This window comes from Topomyia yanbarensis, chromosome 2, assembly GCF_030247195.1.
Source record: "Topomyia yanbarensis strain Yona2022 chromosome 2, ASM3024719v1, whole genome shotgun sequence".
NCBI classification, from domain to species: domain Eukaryota; kingdom Metazoa; phylum Arthropoda; class Insecta; order Diptera; family Culicidae; genus Topomyia; species Topomyia yanbarensis.
In genome coordinates this window covers 198,621,568-198,646,845 of record NC_080671.1, presented here as the reverse complement: position 1 = coordinate 198,646,845, position 25,278 = coordinate 198,621,568, and the positions used below count along the sequence as shown (strand labels likewise).

The 25,278-nt window shown below is 37.2% G+C and overlaps 1 protein-coding gene across 8 annotated transcripts in view; it reads left to right on the top strand.

Annotated features, from left to right (window-relative positions):
• The window catches only part of LOC131682614 (probable serine/threonine-protein kinase nek3), a 293,923-nt gene that overhangs the window by 129,696 nt on the left and 138,949 nt on the right, over positions 1–25,278 (top strand). For all 8 annotated transcript variants that reach the window (XM_058964235.1, XM_058964238.1, XM_058964243.1 and 5 more), the window contains one exon: positions 19,928–20,086. In XM_058964235.1, the coding sequence (XP_058820218.1) occupies positions 19,928–20,086 (159 nt within the window). The remainder of the gene's footprint in view (positions 1–19,927; positions 20,087–25,278) is intronic.

Here is a 25,278-nt window from a genome sequence, read left to right as displayed (position 1 = left end):
TTTCAAGTGTTCAAGTGTCAAATTTTTTAAGTGATCAGCTCAAGCCGCGCAGATGTTCGGAATAATTGAGATTAGGAGAACCTAATAGATGGATGTCGATGCCGATGGTCAGAAAGAAGACTACGCCGTTTAACACTGGATATTTAAAACGAGTTTCGAAACTTCGACGAGTTTCGATACTTTCGACAGATAATTTGGTGAGATTTAACTGGTTTATTTTTTGATTACTTGAATATGCTGATGAAGGGGTGGAGTCCTAAGAGAACTGAGTTTGTAAGCATTAGTAATTAGTATTAGTAATGTTGATTTAAAGAATTTCCAATTATTACATTATATATTTCGCCTTTTGTTATCTCCGTCATCTATGGAAATTGTTTCGGTTCCGAGCGTTTCCCTTAAGTAGATGATCGGACTATTATGAAATTTAAACGCTTGTAAGGACGTGGCCAGATGTGTGGGAACGAGCGGGTCTACGTCATGGCGGGTTGTGGCGAAAACTGATATGACAATGGATATGCTCATTTTTGCAACTCCATCTACGATTTGTGCAAGTGCCTTTAAAATTTTCTGGTTGTTGTGTTTTTTTGATAATCCAGAATCAGAATAAATTGACATTTCCGCCAAGTTATTCGAAGACTACTAGTTGTCATGTCGCATAGTCGCACGATATCTGACAATACCCCATCCTCCTGCAGAAAAAAAATTGGAATAAATTATTTCAAACTTCCAAGATAATCGGATTTCGCACACAATTTCGCGTGATATTTATCGCAGAATTTCACGAGAAATTTCATGCATAATTTCGTGCGGGATTTCAAACGGAATTTCACACGAAATTTTGTGCGCAATTTCACGCAGAGTCTCACGGAATTTCACACGGAATTTGGCGCAGAATTTTGGGCGGAATTTCACGTGGAATTTCTCACGGAATTTTATGCAGAATTTCGCCCGGAATTTCAAACAGGATTTCACGCGGAATTTCACACAAAATTTCACACGATATTTCGCGCGGAATTTTAAGCTCAATTCAGCATGGAACTACGCGCTGAGTTACGCATGAAATTTCACACGGAATTTCTTGAGGAATTTCTCGTGGAATTTTATGTGAAATTTCATACGAAATTTCACCCGGAATTAAACAAAACTTTCGTTTTGCTTTCGCATGGAATTTCGAGCGAAGTTTCACACGGAATTTTGTGCACGGAGTTTCGCACGGAATTTGGCACGGAATCTCACGCGGAATTTCGCACGGTTTTTCACGCGGAATTTCCATGGAATTTCGCGTGGAATTTCGCGCGGAACTCTGAGTGGAATTTCGCGCGGAATTTCAAAAGGAATTTCATACCGAATTTCGTAGTAAATTTCGCACGGAATTTTACACGAATTTTTTGCGCGATCTAGAATTGGTCCCTTAGGTATATGTTTACCTTAAGAATGCCTCATCAACTAACCTCAGAATCAGAGATGCAAATTTTCATATGCAAATGAGTCCATTCCAACCACGATTCAAATTCAAAGTCACCCTCAATCATTCCTATGTGTATTCCTTGTTTTGACGTGTGTCATGTTTTTACCTTTTTCCAGGATTCTTAGAACGTGTCCAATGGAAAATAGAGCAAGAGAATTGCCGAAACGGTGACAATTCTATGAATTTATTTCAAAGCAAAAAATCTTCCAATATGCGATAGTTATCGAGATATTTGGAATTGCGCTTCAAGAAAAACAATTAATTCGTGTAATTGTACCCATTTCAAAAGTTATTCGAATTTCCCCATCATAAAATATCAACAACCTATGTTTATGTTTATCGTTAGACGCAAAAGAAACTTTGTCAGCGTATTTGAATCATGAAGAAATTTTCAATAAAAAAGTTTTCCTAACAACAAATTTTGACATATTTTTATAAGTCATACTATTTGCAGTCAGAAATACAATTTGCTTTTCGAATATGATTTGAAACGCCATTTTAAATCAAAATGCTCATGAGTCAAAAAGGTCTGATGATTAAACTATATAATTGAATCAAATTTTTGGTTATTTTCAAGTAGCTTTCAAATGGTTTACAATATCGCCATGATGTCAATGGGATAGTTACAGGATATATTATGGGCCTTTCGAAAAACCTATTGTTGTTGTTGAAGAAACGCGAACAACTTATGAAAAGGTCGAAATAAAACAAAATAATTGTGCTTTAAAACAAAATTTAAAATATCTCGAGAACTACTACATATCAAATATTTTTTGTTATGACCAATGACATCTAGAAACATATTCAAAAAGAATAAATAAATATGTTGAAAGTTGTTGTTAGAAAAAAAAATTAAGGCTTCTGCATGATCCAAATATACTGAAAAAGTTTTTGGAAAATGGCTATTGTATACAAATATTGCAATTGAAAATCATGAAGATTCATAAACCGAAGACAACTGCAAAGTTTCGTTCGAATCGGTGATGGCCACATCATGCGGTCGCCTGGTTTCCCATGGAAGCAGAGCAGTTCGAAATCGCACATTAACTCGCATTCCATATGATTAATCTTTCAAAGAGCATCCGACGGACTAATTGAAACATCGCACAAACATTTCGGTTCACGTTTCAATTTATTTTTATCAAACAATGGTATATTTTGGACTACACGAATACAAAGTTCGGCAGGGACCGAACAGTAGTAACAAACAGTACACGATGGTCAACAAATCTGTGTCTGGTAAGCGTTCTGCCGATGTGGCAAAATGATTCAGGTTTTCATCACAGTTGGGATCGTCAAAGGACATACCTACAAAACTAAAACTCTGCTCTTCCGCTATACCTGGACCCTCTTCAATGGGTACGGAATCCATAATGTTGACTTTTGACCTAAAAGAGGTCAATCTTCAAACATTCCAGAACTTCGCCCTATCGTCTTGAAGTCGTAAAATTCCAAATGTGTTTAAGGGGTTACATACCTTTAGTGAGAAAATTTTCAAAAAGTTTGAATTTATGTGAAGTTATAAAGTAAGGATTTTATTACATCAATATTATAGTATTTTTATAGTCCATATTTTAAGTGAAAAAATAAGCATTATATTATAAAAATTATTGCGAAATGGTGGAATGGTATGGCTTTTTCCCCGCAACCTTTTTTTTATTTAAGAGGCTTGCGGTTATCACAATGGAAGTCAACCAGACCCGATCAGAATGAAATAACAAGATTATAGCAGAACACATTTTTTGTAACATATTGTGTTATAAATTAGGTCTCGTTAGTAGTTAAAATAACAGAAATTTATAACAAGTTACAATGCGAGTTATAGTTTTGAAATATTTCTGTTATGTGTTTCTGATCGGGGATCAACTAAAATCCTAAAACTCAAAAAAATCCATCAGTAGTGGAGTATTCATCGTACCTTAAAGATTAGTTGAATAAATAATATTTGTTTCCTTCATGCGGGAACGTTGTTCCCAAAATATGAATATTTTAAGCTCTAAATATTGTATTAAAAATTCTTAGCTATGAAATAAAAATGTTTGCATGAAAAAGGAATCTTTAAGGTACTAGAAAAACTAATAACGAACAATTGAAGAAAAAATTGAAGAAAATCGGTTAACAAGTTTTTCGGCAATCGTGATCACGGAAAAACCATTTTTGAAAAAAAAACAACGTTTCGAGATAATTGAGTTTGAAATTTCATGTTACCACTGCTCCTGGTAAACGAGGTGCGCTTCGAAACGCTGTAACTTTCGATCTATTAATCGGATTGCTATGAAAATTTGGGAAAATGTTCTCAAGGAGTTGTACTTTCAGACCCCTTAAAATGAGTTTGAATACCAATAAACTGCAAAAATGGAGTGACCTCATTCTTTTTGTAACTAATAATAAATGTTTCCTGATTATTAAGAAACCTTGTGATCTTGAATTAAAGTGATTTAAATTCCACAATGTAGTTTATATATGCTAACTTCAAAACCTCAGTTTAGTGTTAGACGATGAACACAAAGTCATAATGTGAACCTTAGGAAGGATTGCTTGAAATTTCCATCTTAAACAATCTCAGTGACCTCGACTGGAATTAAACTTAGCCACGATGGGGTAAACAGCTGTCAGGCTAATTTAACCACCAGCGCTGTTTATAAAATGTGAGTAGGTAGATTATAAATGATACATTTAAATGCTAATAATTACTAGCATTTAAAATTTAGATTATTTTCTACGTCTTTTCTAGCCTTCATCTTTATAAACAGGTGTACAAAACGTCAATTTAGTACTTTAACAAAAATTAACCCACCTCAACAAAAACTTCGTTCAAAAAGGGAAAATATTACAAAGAGTCGTTATTTCTATTCCTACAGCGAGGTTTGAGCATGAATGAATGTCAAATATGCGCAAAGTAGAAGTAGAATGTTCATTAGAAATGAATATGTGGCTTTCCCAGAAGTTGGACGTCGATTCTGACCAGTTTCATCACAACTAGAACTTCCATTTCCCGACGGTTTTCAGCTTCCCGGGATTCGGGAAATAAATAATAAATTTCCCGGGAAATCCCGGGATCTCGGGAATTCAGAAGAAAAAAGAAAAGGTGAATGATTTTCTTAAAAAAAAGAATAAATTGAAAAGTTTTCAAACCCGTTTGATTGCATGTATATCTGTCCTAGAAGCAGTTGTCAGAAAACGGCGATTTGGTGTCCTACAAATCATTCAATCATTTGATATCTCGTCAATAAGTTTACGCAACATCAACTTCTTTTGATGATTTTTCTTGGCTATATGTATAACCTAAATTTTGGTAATTACGATTACAATTGGACGATATACTAAACGCAGCAGCTGGAGTTACTGACCAAAATTGGAATTCGTTGTTCTGATATGATGGAATGTGATCAATTTAATGCAAAGCACCTTCTTTGGTAATCTTGAATGAAAAGATTGAGCTGCTTCAGTGTATTGTGCAGTTATTTCTGATCAAATGAGAAAATGTGACATATGGAATCCACTTCCGTCGCAGTGGGACCAGCAGCATTCCGAATTAAGTGTGAATCAAAATCTACCATCGATTTCCTGTTACGGGCAAGTATCTGGATTGCTTGATCTTATCCCTTCAAAAATCCTCCCAGCATCCTTGAAATCGACATTCAAAAAGTTTGGATGCGCGTGATATTGGACAGCTACAGCGTTATGCATTTCTTTTCATGCATCCAAAAATTTACAGATATTACAGTTACGGTATAACAAATTAGACGAAATATGCATTCGATGAACCGATAAAATATTTCTGCAGACGTTCTAGAAACATTTCTTATTTTAAATAGCGTTTGCGTTAAGCATGATATCACTGCAAACCATCCTAAGTTTTGAAACAAAACCTCATTGATTTTTTAAGAAATTACCGCTATTTCAATTACTAATTTGATTGCAAGCCTTTTCATTCAAGATATAAATATTAAAATAAACTATTAAAAGCACTGTAAAAAAAATCTGATTAATCAGCTCAACGGTTGCAGAGATATCGCATCACTAACGCTACTGTAAGGAAATGCTTTGGTACAACGGCCGGTAAATTAATCCATTTTTGCATGAAAATATCAACATTTTTAGCAGTGTTTTGAGTAAGGCTTGGACTATATACAAAAAAAAATCACGAAAACATATCAGCGAGCCTAAGGATATTTAGTCCATTGAATTGCAAATCAGTTGGAAAAGCACAATCTGCATTCATTGCTCACTCCAAATATTTGCCGGTAAAGATATTTCCTACAGAATTTCTTTCGCAGAACGAAGCCTTTTGGAATAAATTAAAAATTGTTTTTCCCGGGATTCCCGAATCCCGGGAATGAGAAAACCCAATTTCCCGGGAATTGGGAATCCCGGGAAATCCAAAAATCCCGGGATTCCCGGGAAATAAATTCCCGGGATGGAAGCTCTAATCACAACCCACTCACAACCAAGAAGCTCTGATCAAATCTAAATGGGACAATGTCACTGCGTACATGTGTTTGATTTAGTTTTTAGTAATTTTTATCTTGTTTTTTTTTATTAAAAGCCCGTCTCTCACCCCCACACCAAATGGCTCGCACAGAGAACCTCCTGGTAGTGGACACATCAGTTGTCAGCGACAAAAAAGGCAACACAAGAAGAAAAAACTATTCGCGAAGACGCGGAGAACAAAAAAGACAAAGACAACAAAAACTGCATCAACTATTACCATAAATAGGAAAATAGGTATTCTGCTAAGAATTAGTTCAATAAAACGACAAAAAATCTATCTCTTAGTTTAAGTATAAGCCAAAGACTGTACATATCCAGATTCCGCAGACGTTCATTCTCGTAACTATCGCTATTCTGCTAACCAATATTTTATAGTATAAGAATAACTGAGCTTCGGCAAAATAATCTACGATTCAAACCCATCCACTTATGAGCTCACAGAAACAACCCGCTCACAAGGTCTCCGACCTGGGGGCTATAGAATGATCAGAAGTGCTTCAAAATACCACGAGTAAAAGCTTCAATACTTTTGATGCGATTGAATCCATTTTGTGCACTGAAAAGACATGGAAAGATACAGCAGGAAAGATTCCCAAGCGGAACGCATTAAAAATGTTAAATAAGAGTGAAACAGAGTTTTATGCTCTCTGCGTCATTCACTCTTACACACCATGCTGTATTTAATGAGCTTTCCCTTTTCTTTACTAGCATCACGTCTTATTTACTCTGTCGGGAATTGTTATACATAGTTCTGATCCGTTGCCGTTGCCACTTACCGATATCACAAGCCGAAGCACGCCGGTTGAACCGCTGCCAATCTGAACAAGATCCTATATGTTTCTACAACAAGCCAAATTTATAGAATTGTCGAGTTTTATGTGCAGGCATCAGACAAATCTACAAAGTATCATACGTCTGCATCAAAATGTATCGTTGAGGAAGACGACGGTAACTAGTTACTTTGAACAGTTCGCTTAGTTTGTTTCAACCATGGATGCTGTTATCTTCACGGAATCGATATGAATTCATAATCAAAATCTTCATCGAACAATAACTAAGTTAAAAACTTACCAAAATAATTGATAGCTGTGAAAATTTAGGTTCAATTGTGACAGAATAAGCGTCGTGATAAATCTCAGCCCTGCTGATTGGGTGAAAATAATGACAGTAATTGTCAAGTGCTGTTTGTGAAGCTGTCGGTATAACTCTGTTGGTTCTTACCAAACTATTTGCGTGTTTAAAAAGTTTAGTCTATTCGAGAGCGAAGAATCCATCCTGCTCAGCGGAAATGCTCTTGTGCATTTCGGTGTTAATTGACTGCTAATCAAATTCTGTCGAATTATATGCGAAATTTCCATATCATAATTCAGTTTTTTTTGTCAACCTTATTTCTTTGCTCGATTGGCGGGAAATGCACCACACTCAGGCGTTCTTCTTCTCACTCACCTACACTAGTAGGGAATAATCCGTTGTTCATTTTATCCGACTCAGATAGGACGCGCAGTTTTTCGTCACCACAACTAGTATGAGAATAACTTTTTTGGAAATAAACGAATATGTCACAATAAAATGAAAAAATGAAAATAAAGAAGAATAGATATGATTTGCATTGTGCATTAGAATCGTCAGCGTGGCAACGGATATGAATGCGATAAAGCGATAAATTTACGATACGTAAATGATAACACCCAACTAGAGACTGAGAGATCACGATTTCTTCACGAGGGCATATATTTTCTCAGTGTGTCCAATAAAAAGGGTGAATTTCCGACTATTTCCCGTTAGATGTTTTCCTAAAGGTTATAGGTCTGGTAAAATACAAAACAAAACCACGTTTAAATAGTTTAATATGCCCCCAAAATTTTGATTTATTGCAAAGAAACTATTTTTTGGGACCCTTGGGGCTAAAAAAATAGCTACGCTGTCACAATGATTCCCAGATTTTTGTAATTAATCACAAATATAAACAACCATCTAAACCGCGTGTCGGTCTTATCCTAACAAAATGATGTAGATTTCATCCCAACAGCGATAATTTTTACAATAAATTATTGAAAATATTAAATGCGTCTAATTCGTCTTCAATGCACCCAGTTGATCTTAAGAAAGGCCGATAATAATATGGGTACTAAAACTTTAAACTCTTGAACAAATTTCAACATCCAGACGATCCTGAATGCTACTGTCGCATGTTTTATTTATTTTTATGACATTTGACGTAGGGGAGAGTGGGTACGCTTGATCCCACTTTTGTTTTTTACTTATAACTTTTCATTGAAATAAAAATTTCAATTGCAAAATTCGCCATTTTGTAGTTAATTCGAACTTTAAGAGCTATGAATAATGTGTAAATCGGAAAACTATGTCCTGTCAGTAATATGAACAGTTTTGAAAATCATGCCAAAACGAGGTTTTTGTAAAATCGTGTGGTAACTTAATCTCCCGCCTACTAGGGCTAAAGAAACAAAGCCCACTATGACCTATAGATACGAAAGTTCAGCTAACCACCTATCCTGACAAAGTAAATAATAAGATTACCTTTTTAGATGCACGACAAACTCTAACCACAGTAGAAAGTCGAGACAAGTATTTGAGGTAAATCAATGCTGTTTACCTGGCCTTTTCAACCTTCAATAACTTATACTATCATTTCTTCGCTGAAAAAACATTTTAGATCAATTAATATTGTCAGATACGCTATGAAAATGATATTTTGCTTTTTCTATACATTTCGGAAGTGTTTGAGAGAACTAATGATAGGGATCAAGAATACCTGTTGTATAGGGCGAACAAAATTTAATTTTTTTGTATGTGCAGTGAAACTTTGTATCCGAAAAACGTGTTTTTCTATGGCAAAAGCCCTTAGAAAGTAATGGTACTTGAAAATATTCATAAATAATTAGTTCGACGATCTCATTCAACCGTTCAAAAAAATTGTGAAAAGATCTTCGAGATGAATTTAAACACATATTTTCTAAAATATTATGCAACTTTTCCAAACCAAGTGTAATACATCAGATTTGTTTTTTAAACATCATAAACGACCAAACACTTCATTTTCTTTTTATATTGTGATAACTTTATGCGTGTAGATTAGGAGATATGGCCAGGGAATCAAATATCCTCAAGGATCAAGTGTCTTCACTCTTCCCTACTAATGTAAATCCAATTTATCTTTAAATGCTCTACATAATCGTACTAACTATAAACTGTCATCATGAAATGAATGAAAATTTGATATCTAGTGAAAGTTGTAAGGTGTCGGTTTTACCGTGTTTAACGGGTCAAGTACTAAGATCCGCCAATTTTTGAAAAAACACAACGTAGGTTAAATAGTTTGAATACGAATAAACAATCTCTTTCCAAGTTAAACCTTCGAGCACATATTCTCAACGAACACTGGTCACGTAGGGGAGACCGGGGCTAGTTGGCGGTGTTTTCAGTTTTCGTTTTTTATCGCTTTGATTTTGGTAGATCTTGTAAAATAGAACACGTTGCATGAAAGGGTAAACTGTTCGCAACATCTCTGAATTTTATTAAAATGTTTGATACGTTGTCTTCATTTCTAGAGACAAAAACATGTGACGCGGAAAAGCCGCCAACTTACCCCAGCATCGGGGTAAGTTGGCGGTGTGTATGGGGTAAGTTGGCGGACTGCCAGAAAATAAGCAATCCAATGAAAATACAATTACATAAGTGGTCCATATGAAATGTGCCGATTGTCATTTCAATAAAACTGTATAGTATTCGACACTTTTCATTATATTTCAGTCTCAATGCCCCGTCATTTTGACTTCGACGCGTACTCCATATTCAAAAGCAAATTTTCGAAAATCTTCAGGCGATTAGCTGACATAATTGTCCCCTGCACTGACGAGAGACACAAGAAAAATTTTCTCTTACTGTGGAGTGAATTTCAGAAATAAAAATATATGGTGACTATTTTCGCACTATAAATAGTACCGCCAACTTGCCCCGTGTGCGTTACCGCCAACTTACCCCAACCGCATATTTTATAAAAATGGATTTAAAAAATTACTTTTGGATATGAATAGGTATAAAATCTATACGGACGCTGAAAGTCTTTTCACGTACTATCGAAAAATATAATCATTCGGGGAATAGATAGAAAACCACCTTAAATAACACAAAATGTTTAAAATTAAGAAAATTTACAAAGTATGCTCAAAAACACAATATCGCCCACAGCTTCTACAAATCATAATGTTTCACAACAAAAACACATTGGATAATGCGTTTCACATTACTTGAGATACACAACGAGTGACAGCGCTTTATGTCTAATAGAAACGGAAAAAAGGGGGTTCCGCCAACTAGCCCCGGGCTCCCCTACCCAAGGCAGATTCCTACATGCCAATATTATGATCAGCCGCTACACCAGGGAAAACCTTGCGCAGAGACTGCTAATGTCTCCAAACTAACACCACCCACAAAAAATCAAAAATCGATGAAGAAGGCTTTACAACAGCGACCCGTACGTACAAGAAACAAACAAGAACATCCAAAGGCAGTACCGATGACTACATGGACGTTAGGGCATTGCAAAAAAAAATTTTTTTTGAATTCTCAGAGGCCCCCCCTCTCATATTGTGACAAATGTCAAAGTAAGCTCAGACGCCAAATTTCACATCATTTGGACAATTTTAGACCCCCGCCCACTTCGCTTGAAATTTTTTGGAATTGGTACTATGGGAAAATATAGAGGAAAAATACATTAAATGCTATAACTTTTGAAGTAGCAATCAGAAAATTAAAATTTATACCTCTTTTGGAAGGAAATAATCTTAGTATTTGAATGGAGATATATTTGTTTCTAGAAAAATACGGGAAAGTGGGGTACTTTCCATCCATGGGTCATTTTGGCCCCAAAATCCCCTATTTTTAATGATTTTTCTGCTCCGTGAGGCAAATCATACATATTTTGTAGTTTTTCTAATGTGAAAAAATCTCAGAAATCTAACGGAACCCTTTTGACCTTAGTTCGAATACGAGAAGTTGGGGTTATAGGGCTTTTTGTCAGTCATATTAAATTTTATCATTTTCTCATGCATATATCTCTATTATTTTTCAATCAATTTTCATACAATGTAACTTATTGAACGTGTAAAATTCTGAGGAATACAACAAAAATAAAAACGGTAAAGGTAAAATTCAGAAACATCAAACTTTTTGATATTTACTCTACAAATCTCAATTTTTTTCATTATTTGTCCTAATACCTATACTTCCCCTATTTTTCCAGAAATGAAACTTTTCTCATGTGATCCCTAAGCATATTTTACACTAAAAGTAGTAAATTAAATAAGAATTTTGTTGTTAAATGGAGTTAATATGTGCGTTTTTTTTATAAAAATGTGAAATCGACACTATATGTCAGATAATTTGATGTTCCTGAATTTTACCGGTAACGAATCTATTTTTGTTATAATCCTAAGGATTTTCCACGTTCAACAAGGTATAGTTTATGAAAATTGAGTGAAGAATAATAGAGATATATTCACGAGAAAATGATGAAGTTTAATATGAATGTCAAAAGGCCATTTAACCCCAGCTTCTCGTATTTAGACTAAGGTCAAAAGGGTTCCGTTCGAATTCTGAGATTTTTTACATTAGAAAAACTACAAAATATGTATGATTTGCATCACGGAGCAGAAAAATCATTAAAAATAGGGGATTTTGAGGCCAGTACCCCACTTTCCCGTATTTTTCTAGAAGCAAATATATCTCCATTCAAATACTAAGATTATTTCCTTCCAAAAGAGGTATAAATTTTAATTTTTTGATTGCTACTTCAAAAGTTATAGCATTTTATGTATTTTTCCTCCATATTTTCCCATAGTACCAGTTTCAAAAAATTTCAAGCGAAGTGGGCGGGGGTCTAAAATTGTCCAAATGATGTGAAATTTGGCATCTGAGCTTACTTTGACATTTGTCACAATATGAGAGGGGGGGGGGGCCTTTGAGAATTCAAAAAAAAATTTTTTTTGCAATGCCCTAATGGACGTGAACGACAACGCACCTAATGTTTTCACAACCAAGGAAGAGAATCTCAACACGCTGCAGCAAGCTGCGTAAATTAGATCGGATGGACAGGCATAGTGAAAATTAACTTTTTTTACTTGATTACTTATTGGCAATGGTTACAATGGTTGTGTTAGACAGTAGGAAAAGTAGTTCCACGTATATGGCACCCCTATCCCTTTTGCATTAAACTGACATAAGTCAACATTTCAGCGGGCACACAAATTATGGGCCCCACTGACAGTTCAAATTGTTCTGCTCGTTTTGCTCGAAGCTCGACCTTCACTATTCAGACACGGCACGGCATGCCTCAATCTTTAGATGTTTGTTAAAAAGTTTAAATATTGCACCGCCAATTGATGAAAAGTGTTGTCTTGGACATGTCGGTGAATAACAAAAACTTTTCACCATGATTCACCAAAAAATTGAACGAACTTGAGTATCACAAAATTGTGTCGAATGAAATCGATTCTGTTTATTGTGGATCGACCCTAACGCGACGTTTTAGATGTTGGCATAGAAATCATGGCGACGTAGCAGATACCAATAACGCAGAAGCAGCGGAGAAGTTTCAAATACATGCACAAGCTTTCATGTTCTAATAACACTACACTTCTCCACCAATAACTAGGCGACGTCAACTTAAGAAATAATAGTATTGCTATAAGCGATTTCTATTTGAGAGACTATTTACAGCGGAACTATTCTGGATACAAAACCAAAGTCAAACAAATACACACACCGTCTAACACGTAATCACAAAGTGGAACTTTTCGCTCATTATCTAAAGTTCAATAGTACCAGTTCATTTGGTTACGCCAATTATTATCACAAAATATCCACTCTGAAAAACCAACACACCATTCCACCGGAAATTATTCTTGTTCAGTCGGGATTTGCTCATATCTTCCTAAACGTTATATGTTTGCATGTAGACCAGTGCTAAAGTGCCATCAGAAGCCGTTGGCACTTCACGCTAGACAATACTAAACGGCCCTCACGGCTACCCTTAACTCCAAATGCAATCATCATTAAGTTGAATAGATGTTTTCGAAACAGTTTCCTGTTGATGCTGATATCGTTGTCAAGGTTGCCAGTTCAGTCGAGGTTCATTCTGAATTATCGCATGATTTGAATTTGAAAAAAAACAATGCGGATTACCACCGTGTTTCGGGATATACACTATTTTATAAATTGTCTTACGTGTCTAAAAGGCACACACATTGATCCAAACTTCATAAAGATAGACAAACTTTAGGAGAATAAACATTTCGAAGTTCACCAACACAAAAATATTGTATAATGAGTAAACATTAAGGTATACTATCGGCTTTTATTATTGGTGTTGTTGTGTTGATGTTGGTGTTGGATAAAAACAAAACAGTTTTCTCTGTAGAATTTATTGATTATAACCGAGACACGAAAGCATAAGCAGCACCTGGGAACAGGCAGGCAGTTTTATGGAAATTGTTCTAGAGCAAAGATTACACTTGAAGAAAGTTTTCGTTCAAAGAGAGGAGAAAACGATAATTGTGCTTTGTATCTATACAATTCCAATCTTTTGAGTTGAAATGTGGCGTCCTACTGATTTCAATTATTCTGAAGCACACTTGAAATGGTATTTACATGCAAATACGCATGGATGTAATACATATTTGAATAACAATATTAATAATGAAAGTAATAATAATAATAATGGTAATAATAGAATTAGTCGAAAAGAGAAAAAACAAGAAACGAAACAGAACAGCTCTAAACTAGTACACAGTAAAAGTCGAAACAAAACTTTTAAAATGAGATTAGAAAGGAGGCTTTACATAGAGAAGCGCGATTCTCTATCCGGTGTGAATTACTACATAGCGAAGCTTCATGTAACACAATAATACAGCGAATGTTTAATTCCATATGTTTGTATGTCCCATTTGTGCAGAGACATCGACTCATCTATTTCTTGTTTCATTTCATATTGAAGCAAATAGTACGTCAGCATAATTTATGGAGAAACTAAACTATACATCAGTGATTCTTAAACGGGACTCTTCTGACGGGGGCCCTGAATGGGTTTCTTGAAGTCCATTTTACTGGTTAAATATTGAAATTTAAAGCTTTTTCGCAACGAATAGAAAATAATGCACTGATAACCAACAAAATTAATTTTCACAAACAATACTATATGGTCGCCTCGGGTTGCGCAGTAAAATAGCTACATACATACAGTTACACTACGTGAAAAACTGTGTATAGTTAACATTTAAAAGTTTAGCCCAGGCAGAAAACTTCTTTGCGAAGAACAACATGGAATACGGCGTCAAATATGAACGATAACGCGAGAGAAGGCAAATGGGCTAACTGGTGGTGGTGGACAACACAGCTAATGCATTACCGCCAAGAAAAAGGTTCGCAACACGCAGCAGGTATAGTCACAAGACCCTCCTGTCCGCAGTAACTTTGCGTTATTCTTTTATTTTTATATAATGTAGGAACATGAAAATTCCACGGCTTACGCTAACGCATTGAGTCGTGTCAAATAAATGAATATAAAAATTGATGTTAATCCGTGCATGTCCCCAAAAACCCAGGTTGATATCGAAGGGGTCCATGATACTAAAATGATTGAGAACCGCTGTAATACATAATGTAATGTTTTTAGCAGTGGTTTTCAACCGGGGGTGAAGTCACCCCCAGGGGTGAATTAGACTATTCTAGGGGGTGAATCATGCGGGGTAAATTTTAATTTACTATTCTAGCTATCCCGTCGGATATTTTTTTATGAAGGTGTCTTCAGGAACAGGTTACCAATTGAAAACAGGTATAGTTATCAGTTTATCATCAAATTGATAATCATTTTCTGACGGTGTAATTGTGGTATACAACTTTCAGAATGGGGCACATGAAGGAGATCAATGTTCGGGAAGGGGTACATGGAATGAAAAAGGTTGAAAACCACTGTTTTATAGTGTCTAGTTATGTTTAAGTTATGTTTATGTTTATTACCTTCACCAACGGGCCCCTTGGCCCCAATGGTGGTTGCTTAAACTAATTACATTTTAAAACTGCCAACATTTTCGCCTTTATCGCATTCCGCGTCCGGTTGAAGTCAAAAGCCTTCGCCACACTGTTAAAAATTCGTTGGAGTCCGGTAACAGCGCTCTGACAACCATAGTTGGTCCTCCTGAACGGAACTCGCAGAAGGAAGTTATTACGTATAGCTCGAACGCGGGCTTGAAAATCCAGACGTCCGAGGATTGTAGGGCAATCTACTCTGGCAGAGAGTAAGTCCGAGACGAACAGGGCTCGAGAGCAGTCCCTCCGAATGCTGAGTGTATCGAGGTGTATTAGCTGGCAACGGTTTTCATAGCTCGACAGCTGCAATCTGTTCCGCCATGGGAGATGACGAAGGGCGAAGCGTATGGACCTGCGTTGGACAGCCTCGATTCTGTCAATCCCGTTCTGGTAGTACGGATTCCAAACAGCTGAACAATATTCTAACGTTGAGCGGACCAACGCGCAGTAAAGCGATTCAAGACAATATACGTCCCTGAAGTTTTTCGCTATTCGGAAGATGAACCCAAGCTGTCGTGATGCCTTATCCACGATATATGACGTATGTGGTTTGAAAGTTAGTGCCGAATCCATGATGACTCCGAGATCTTTGATGTGAGAGTGTCTTCGAATGCTCGAACCGAAGAAATGGTAGTTAAACTGAGTCGGTTGGCGTTTCCGCGTAAACGTAACGATTGAGCATTTGCTCGGGTTTAAAACCATTCTGTTTAGATCACACCACGTACTAAAGCTATCCAGTTCTCTCTGAAGAAGCTCGGCATCGGTTTTATCCCGTATTTGTTGAAAATTTTTCATGCCGTCGGCAAAAGAAAGGCGGGGTCCTTGTAATGTGAAATTGACGTCATTAAAGTAGAGGAGGAATATTACTGGAATATTACTGGACCGAGACCGAGGATTCCTATCATAATTTATATATGAAAAGTTGCGGAATTTGATAAGAAATCAAACGCAATTAGTTTGGTCCACTGCACGCATTTATGGCCAAAGCCAGGGGGCTTTGAGTACCCGGAATATTGCCAGTATTAAGCAAAAAGCGATTCGCAGAGGCACTTAATTGGTCGCTGGATTCATATCGTATTTTATATATGAAAAGTTGCGTAATAAAAATATAAATATTAAAATCAGTCAGAATCTGAATTCAATCTGGCATCAAAGTCTCGTTCTACCATAAATACTATTCTAAATTATTATTAGATATCCGAACTTTTCAATTACCTCGCTCCCCTAAATTCCATAAATGGCACCTTCGAACAAAAAATTTATCCTATCGTGATTGCTAACACTTATAAACTGAAATGAAAACGAACAAAGTCGAAAACTTTGGCAGTTTTACTACTTTACCCTAATACCAGGAATACTCTGGATCCTAAAACCCCCGGAACGCTGGCCACAGATGCGTGCAGTGAACCAAAGTAAAGTTGCGTTTGATTTCTTATCAAATTCTGCAACTTTGCATATATAAATTGTGGTAGGAATCCCGCGACGACAAATTGAGTGCCTCTGGGAATTGCTTTTTGCCTAATACCGGACTAATTGCGTTTGATTTTTTATCTAATTCCGCAACTTTCCATATATAAATTATGATAGGAATCCCGTTGTAACAAATTAAGTGCCACATGGAATCGCTTTTTGCCTAATACCGGGTATTATCCGGATACTGAAACACCCGTAACTCTGGCCACAGATGCGTGTAGTGGACCAAATAAGTTGCGTTTGATTTCTTTTCCGATTCTAAAACTTTTCATATATAAATTATAATAGAAATCCCGCGGCGACCAATGAAGTGCCTCTACAAATCGTTTTTTGCTTAATACCGGGAATACTCCGGGTACTCAAACCCTCGTAGCTCTGGCCATAGATGCGTACGGTGGACCAAACTAGTTGTGTTTGATTTTTTATCAAATTCCATAACTTTTCATATATAAATTAAAATAGGAATCCTGCGGCGACTAATTAAGTGCCTCTGAGGGTCCTTTTTGCCCGCTGTGCGGTGGCGTAGCCAGAAATTCGGCTTAGGAGGGATGGCGGGGTTGATATAAATCGTTGATTTTTCGAGAATGCTAAATAAATTTGATAACTTGTTGAAAGCTCCGAAACATAAGTATGATATCGGATGCTATTTCAGTCTACAAACAATAAGAATCAATATGGAATAGCTTTCAAACCTCTATAGAATTCTATCTTGCATAACATGGCAATGAAATCTCCGATTTAAAAATGTTCGAAAACTTTTCCAACGATCAAGATCACATAATTTCGAAACCATCAATCTTCAATTATGAAAAAATTAATTCTTCAAAAATAGCACGAAACTTGGTATCTTCAACAAAGTTGTTGATAATGTCATGTTAAATAAATTCGTTGAAAATATACAACAAATCGACTTATAGAACGATATTTAGGAAATTTTGTTAAAGCCAGTTCTCTTCAATATAACTTTATATTATAAGCTTCGGAGACTCATACCTTGAATAGAATGTGAATTTTATTGTTTTATTTTTAGGTTTTCATTCACGTATAGTCCAACATATTTCGATACATTAAATATAAGGAGTCTTCCTATCTTCAAAAAAGTTGTTTGAAATAACGTTTTCGAAAACTTTAATGAAGTCTTTAAGTCTCTAACTAAATTGGCTGTAGGAGTAAATTCTGTATAATTACTTCTAGGAAGATAAACTGTTAAAGTTTATAACTTGAAAATGAATCTTGTATACGAAATTTTATCACGCCATTAAATTTTGCACTCAAATATACACTATTAAAAGCCACTAACTGGAAATATTTTGAGATTTTTGTTAATTCCAATCCTGCTTAAAGGTTGTTCATATAATTAATAAAACACAAGAATCAAATTCTCATAAAAACCGATCTTGACCTGCGGCAAAACGGAAAATGTCATTTTCTTCATAGCCGATCTACTTTCCGAAATGTTATTCTCGTAATTAATCATGTTGAGTTTTTGTCTCAACTAGGCACATTCTCAAAAAAGTACTTCTTCAGCAAATATTGAAATGTTTGCAATTTTTCGGTGAGTCAGTTTATAATTTAAAAACAATCAACCTATTCAAACTTAGCATCCAATTTGAAAAATTGTCCATATTTCGGAACATCCTTTCAAAAAAAGAGTTCATAATAATTCAGACATTTGATAAAACATAATGTAATTTGGCAACGATGGGATGTCGGCTAAGAGTTCAGTTACAAGATCCCTTTGCCAGAATTTTCCAAAAGTCCTCATGATGCTTAAAACAATAGGTTCTCAATGTAGTGATCAGACAATATCTGGCACCACTTATAGTTATTCCTAACCATCAACACATCGAATATTTGCTTTGGAACTTTGCCTTCCTCTAGCGACAGTAGCCATCTTCTGCAGAGAAGCTTTACCGGGAGAAAAATCTCACGGACATCCTGACGATCTGGCCAATGAAAGCATCAAGCGTATTTCTTATCTTCATTCATACTCTTATGTTTCGGGGATTGGTTTATACTCCGCACTCGTCCATCCGGAAGAGCACACTATGCACACAATCAAACGATGACTGCCAAATTCAATCTCCACTCATAATAAGCGAGAACGATTTCGCCTCATTGCATTATTGCTCATACACGTTGAACATAGATGGCAATCGGTAAAACTCTCACAATTATTTCGGCAATCCGTCTGATTGGTTTCGAAAACTCAATTTCAGCTTACTCATGTTCCCAGCATCCCACAAAGTCTCACATGCATTACTGCAGGGAATAATAATTCCGATATCTGTCATTGCTGATGAAAGCCACCCATTGACAGCCATCAACAGCCAGCCAACCAGTGACACTCCAAAATTCTTCCTCCCGGTGAATCATTTTGGAAAATATTGCTCGTTCCGCACGACACTAAATTGTCTACGAGCAGTGAAATGTGCTATTAATGAATGATGATTTTTCCAACCTGCATACCACGTAATGAAGAGAAAAACAAATGTCATTCGTTTGGAAACCCTTTCGCTGCATCTGAATAGGGACGTACCTACCGACCTGTGATGAATCGGATGCATACATTTCCGTTAAAACACTGAAGAAGATGTCAATTCATCTCTTTACTCTTTAAATGGGATACATTCCAAACGGGAAAGCCTCCGGACCAGGAATCAAATGAAAAGCCATTCACGAGTATAGCTATTTCCCGCCCATCAGAATTCAGAGCTCTTATCAATGGTTCCCATGATTGAGTAACCCATGCACTCGCTTTGTTACGTTTGACAAGAATTTCATAAATTGTTTGTGAAACAGAGCGCCACAAAGCACGAAACCGGGATTACTCAACAATTGCTTTAGAATATTTAACAATTTATTCACTTGCTGAAGGTTCCTACACCAATTCGTTCAATCACGCACATTGTCGATTCTTCGATTAACAAAATTGTCTTCCCTTTTCTTGCGTGTACTATCAACTATACAAAGATTCAAAAATTCATTTACATTATATACCTACATTATCAACATATTTTTGTTCAGAAAAGATGATACCAACGCTTCCATGTTTTATTAAATGATTGGCAACAATGCATATTCCATCAATTAACAGAACAGAAGGTGTGCACAAAATAACCATTCAACCAATGCTGGTTAAAGAGTTCATTCATTACTATCGTTCATCATTAATCTGATCAATGGAATACCGACGAATGTTTTCTATCTCATACATCATCATCTATTTCCATTGAATAACTTATGCTTATTATAGAACAGCCCTACCCAATCACATATTACAAGGCAGTGCTCATAATTTCAATCCAATCATCGCGTGTGCTACTAATTGATTGCAAAATTAATTATATTCTCTCTGTCGGCTTACCGCTACTTTCTCCCATCCAGAACCACAGATGATGTTGAAAAATCGCTGGAGCTGCTGGACAAGGTCCTGTCGGAGTTCGAGGAAGAGCAGGAGATAGCACACGCCCCGGTCGAACCGGACAGCCCCTCCCAGGGTCATCAGTCTGAGGATGATGGATACATGAGCATGAATGGCCGGAGGTGAGTACCAGACTTTTGTTCTTTTTTTACTACGCACCTGTTTTGCATTTTATTTTTAAAACTGACTTCGCGCTCGATAGTAATCACTAGAGAAAGGAATGTAGTAACAAAAAACTGTGATTCAAATTGTAAAAATTGTTACAGTTTCATTCATACAGGAATTTCAAATCAAGCTAATAGCAAAAAGTCAATCTGCCATTTGTATAGTACATTTGATATACACAGATATGCACTTGAAAATCGTTCCAATTATAGTGACAGTTCTATTCGCCTAACTCATAAAGCAAAATATGAAAAAAACGAATTGGTGATAAAGCTATGAAAACACGTGTATCTGCAAACTATGGAATGAGGAGGTTCCTCAAGAGATTTCACGGAACACATTGTACCCAGAACGATGAACTGTTTTGGTGTACATGAAACGCAATCGGCATCAACAGATCACACATTATTTCGGTAGAATTGTGGATTACTTATGAACAAACATTCGAAATTTAGGAACGATTTTGAAACATGAATATCTCCATAATAAATTGGCAATATTTACTGTACACTATGACGTAATAATGATTTGTGTTCCTGAGCAAACATCTAGACAAGCGTGATGTCCCACAAGAAAAGATGTCCTATTAAAGTTGATGAGAACCAGTGAAAGCGTGTCTCCGTCTTTCCGGAATAACCTTAGTCCTGGCATTAAGATTTTATCAGATTCTGATGAGACAAAGTCGAAACGCAAATTCCATAACTAATTCTACTTAATTTCTCCTTGGTGAAGGAAAATAGTCTTCCACCCAAATTTTTCTCCTGATGGAGAAATATAGTATAGTGTGTGTATGTGTTTATTTTATAGTTAGGTTTAAACAGCTTCAAAAGCCTGCACTGTAGTGCAGTTGCACACTCTTTACTATTCGTCTTGCCTCTTCCTCAGGGGTCTGGTTGGGAATCACACGCAATTTACTCGGTGCCTAGCTTGTTCCATTCAATTACTCGTCCTTTGAGCCATTTAGCTCACGGTTGTTCTCTTGTAATCCCAATGTAATGTAATGTAATCCCAAATACCCAATAATAATTCCCGGAGGTGACCTTTCCGTTCCGTGAGCAATTTAACTCCCGTTTTTGTGAGCCATTCAGTTCCCAACTTTGTTGTGATCTACTCGGACAGTCCCCGGCGGTGAACCTAATCTACTTACGGGCCTCCCGGTAGGATTCTTTATATAAGCATATAGAGCAAGCGATAATGATATATGTCGGCTGTGCAGTTATGCATTATTGATGCTAATATAGAGCTTTATTGTATTGTTAATGATGTAATGGAGTTTCAATGCAACATTAGTGCAAATGTATAGCCAATATAGTGCAATGACTTATGCTTATGGTTACTTGGGTAGCTGTAACCTAACTCCATTTTTTCAGTTATCGAGATTGTGATGGTGGTCTCCATTGCCAGTATCCCAAGATTTCATCAGTTATTGTTGGAACAACTTTACTGGCGAAATCAACTATCTCGACTCATACAGGCAGAGCTTCAACGTTAAAATGCCATTAACATTATGTTTCAAAGCGTTCGGTACTATCAGAAGCTCTACATTGGATACCTGCAGTGCCCATTAAAACATTACAATCCTTTGTACATTTTGATCAAAAATGAGTTCTCTTGCATAATTGCAATTTTAGGGATTACCCTAAAATTGCAATTTGTTACTCTACGGTCCAGAAGGGTTAACCGTGCAAGGACCTCGATCCCTGGTCAAGCCACGGGGATCTAGTGAGGCTGGGCTTTGCAACAGCCTTCTTTTTCGGGCCGCTAGCTCGATCGTGAGTAGCACGCTTGCTCTCAGGGTCGGCTCTTCAATAAAGATGCTGATTAAGGGACCGGGAAGAAACGTAAAACAACTCTTTTTCATTTACACTTTTATTCCCTATCAACTTACAATGTGTGTCTGGTGTGGCGTGTATGTTGGCCGGCCGGCTGCTGCTGCTGCTGCTCGTGATGGTGATGTTGAAGGCGGGAAGTGATCTACGCTGTGGCGTTATGTAGATCGCTGGGCGGGAGAAGCTGGAATACGCTGTAGCGATCGTCGCCGCCCGCGTGGTTCTTGACGATCGCTGGCTGCTAGTCGTCGTGTGCCTGCTTGGAGTTCGTGCTTCGCTATACACGTGTCGGACGAATTCCTTCCTCGAGTGTCCCGTGATCGTCTTTCCGGACCGATCGGTTCCCACGGGTTTGTCTCTGGGCGGATTCTCGCTTCTGCTAACCGCAGCTAGAGCTTTCAGGCTAGATTTTCGGGTCCTGATTCGTATCTATTTTCCACCGAATCGTTGATAGTTTGAACCGTGGTGAATAACTAATTATTCAACTGCGGTGTTAATTTTCACTTTTAAAAATCTTCGTCAAAAAACTTTGATGATGTGCTTCGTCGAATGGTTGCACCGGAATAGACCTTTCCCTTCGCTCAGAACCCAGTAGCTCTTCCTTTTTCCCTTTTTTAGCTCCCTTTTCTTATTCCCTTTTCGACTCCGACAGTCTTAACCTTTTTATTACGTTGGTAGCAACAACAGGGGTGTATTTTGTATATGTGTATTAACATATTGTGTTTTTATTTCTCCTAACGAACTATCAAATTTTGTTTCTAGAGTGTAATTTTTGATTTTAAACTAAGGTAAGTTTTATTATTTTTAATTCGTGTATAATAAGTTTTAACTCTAAACAGGTAACATTTAACATTTTCAATTCAATATTTTAATCATGCTTTCTTTAATTTTTATTGTTTTACCTCGACGGTAACACTACCACCTACTCCCCCTCAAAATTAATTAATAACGAAGTTGTTAATTAATTTTGTTTTACTCTAAAGTTCTACGAAATACCAGCCCAGGGTTGAGTTGCACCTTAATATGCTCTCGAAACAAACAATAGCGAATAATGTATGCGTCACAGTATCGAATAGTTGCTTTCATTCATATAATGGAAGGCTATTTTCAACGACTCTATGCTCGTGGATCGATTATCGAATCTTCTCATCTCCCAATTTTCCAAAACAAACATTTGCTTTGAGGAAGAGAGAATATTCTCGCTCCGGAACTAATTAAACGAATCTATTAATGATGTAACGAACACCGAATGAAAAACATATCTCAACACTTGCTTCGCAGGACAAGAATCACAACGAATATAATTGGTGGCTGCAGTTCGAACTAGTTCTTTAAAAACTGCAAATTGCGAGCTGGAGAATTTCACATGAAGTCTTATTACATTTGCCGGTTTATCTCCAAATTCGCTCCCCACCCAAAACAAACAGTGACATCTAAGTGACATTATTTTAATTGCCCTTTTTGATGAAGTGCGATAACCGAAAAGGCCTTTCAATTCGCATTACATCGATCCGTTTCCCTCTCTCTCTCTTATCCATATAACAAATTTAACGAACGATCATGATCACTCAAACAAGATTGACGCGGTGCTACACAATAGCTCCACAAAAACTGTACAAAACGCTGAAAGTTAAGTGCCTAATTACACTCGGAGGTGAAGAAATTTGTCCGATTTACTCGGACGTACCCGGTTTGAGGTCTGCAGCTGAAAATATCCCCAAGTTTTTGCCAAATTCATCAACAAGTTCGTATGAGCTTGTACCACGACGAGAAACAATTGTACATGCAATATAAGCGGGCCCTAACTTGGCATTGTATGCGTCCGCGGCGGAAGATTGAGCAAAATTGCGCTTAAAAACCTTCTGCCCTACTTGGTACACAGGAGCAGGCTTACGGAATCGAAAATTGTAGGCCCTGGAACTTTTCTCGTGAGCTTTGGATAAGTTCTTTTTCACACTATCATATATAACCTTATTTACATTTAATTTTAGGTTATGTCTCTCTATTTCAGATGAATCCCGCGTATCAACATCTCGGCGATGCTATTCGCCACTAATAATATGCTCATGACCATAAAGAATTTTGAAGGGGGTAAACCCAGTTGATGAGTGGGAAGTATTGTTGACCACATATTCTACCTCAGAAATTTTCGTGTCCCAAAGTCGCTGGTCAGTTCGGACATAAGTTCTGATACAAGCGTTAATACTGCGATTCAGGCGCTCTACTGGGTTGGCCTGGCTATGATGCCTTGAGTTGGCCCAGTGCTGCACCTGATATCGCCCCATGAACCCTTGGAAATCCTTGCTAAGGAAAGTCGACGCATTGTCACTGATAATAATCTCTGGGACCGAAAAGCGACGGAACCACTGTTCCTCGAGGATCTTAATGACAAGTGGAGTTGAGATCTTTTTAACCGGCACCAAGACCGTCCACTTTGAAAATAGGTCTAGCAATACGAGTAATGTTCCCGGACTTTGATCGGGGTAGCGATTGAATGAAATCGATTGCTAGGATCTGAAAAGGTTTGGTTGCTAACCTGGAATTACCCATTGTGGGATGCTGCGATACGGTCGATGGTTTGCATTCTTTGCACACTCGGCATTGTGCTACATATTTTCGTACTGAGGCGGCCATCTTCGGCCAAAAATACCTCATTCGGATTTTGTCCACTAGCTTCTCGTATCCGACGTGAAGCGCTTCGTCGTGCTCTCTTCGGAGAATATCAGCTCTAGATTTCTCCGGAACACAAAGCTTCCACTCGAAGCGAAAATCTAGAACTTCTGTTTTGGAAGGGACAAACTTGTATAATTTCCCATCTTCAACTTTAAAGTCGATGTTTTCATCTGGAGACGCAAGTACTTTATTGTACATGTCAATGTACCAGGTGTCTCCATCGGATTCTAATGTTGCAGTTTCCAACGAGCGGGATAATGCATCCGGTATGACGTTATCCTTGCCTCGTCTGTGCCGTATCTCAAAATCGTATCCCTGCAATTCTATACTCCACCTGCTTAATCTGGATGAAGTACGCCACTTGCCCTTCATTATATGGGTCAGCGCGCTTGCATCCGTTACCACCAGAAAACGAGTTCCCTCTATAAACGGTCGAAATTTGTCAATTGCTGACAGTACGGCTAAACCTTCTTTCTCCGAAGCTGCGTATGCTTGTTGCGCGGGAGAGAGCTTTTGAGAGAAATAGGCCACTATCTTTTCGCCTCCCTCATGCTGCTGCGTAAGGATAGCGGCGATAGCGCTATCACTCGCATCCGTCTGGACTTGGAATGGTAAATTGAAGTTTGGATTGGCGAGTACGGGGGCCG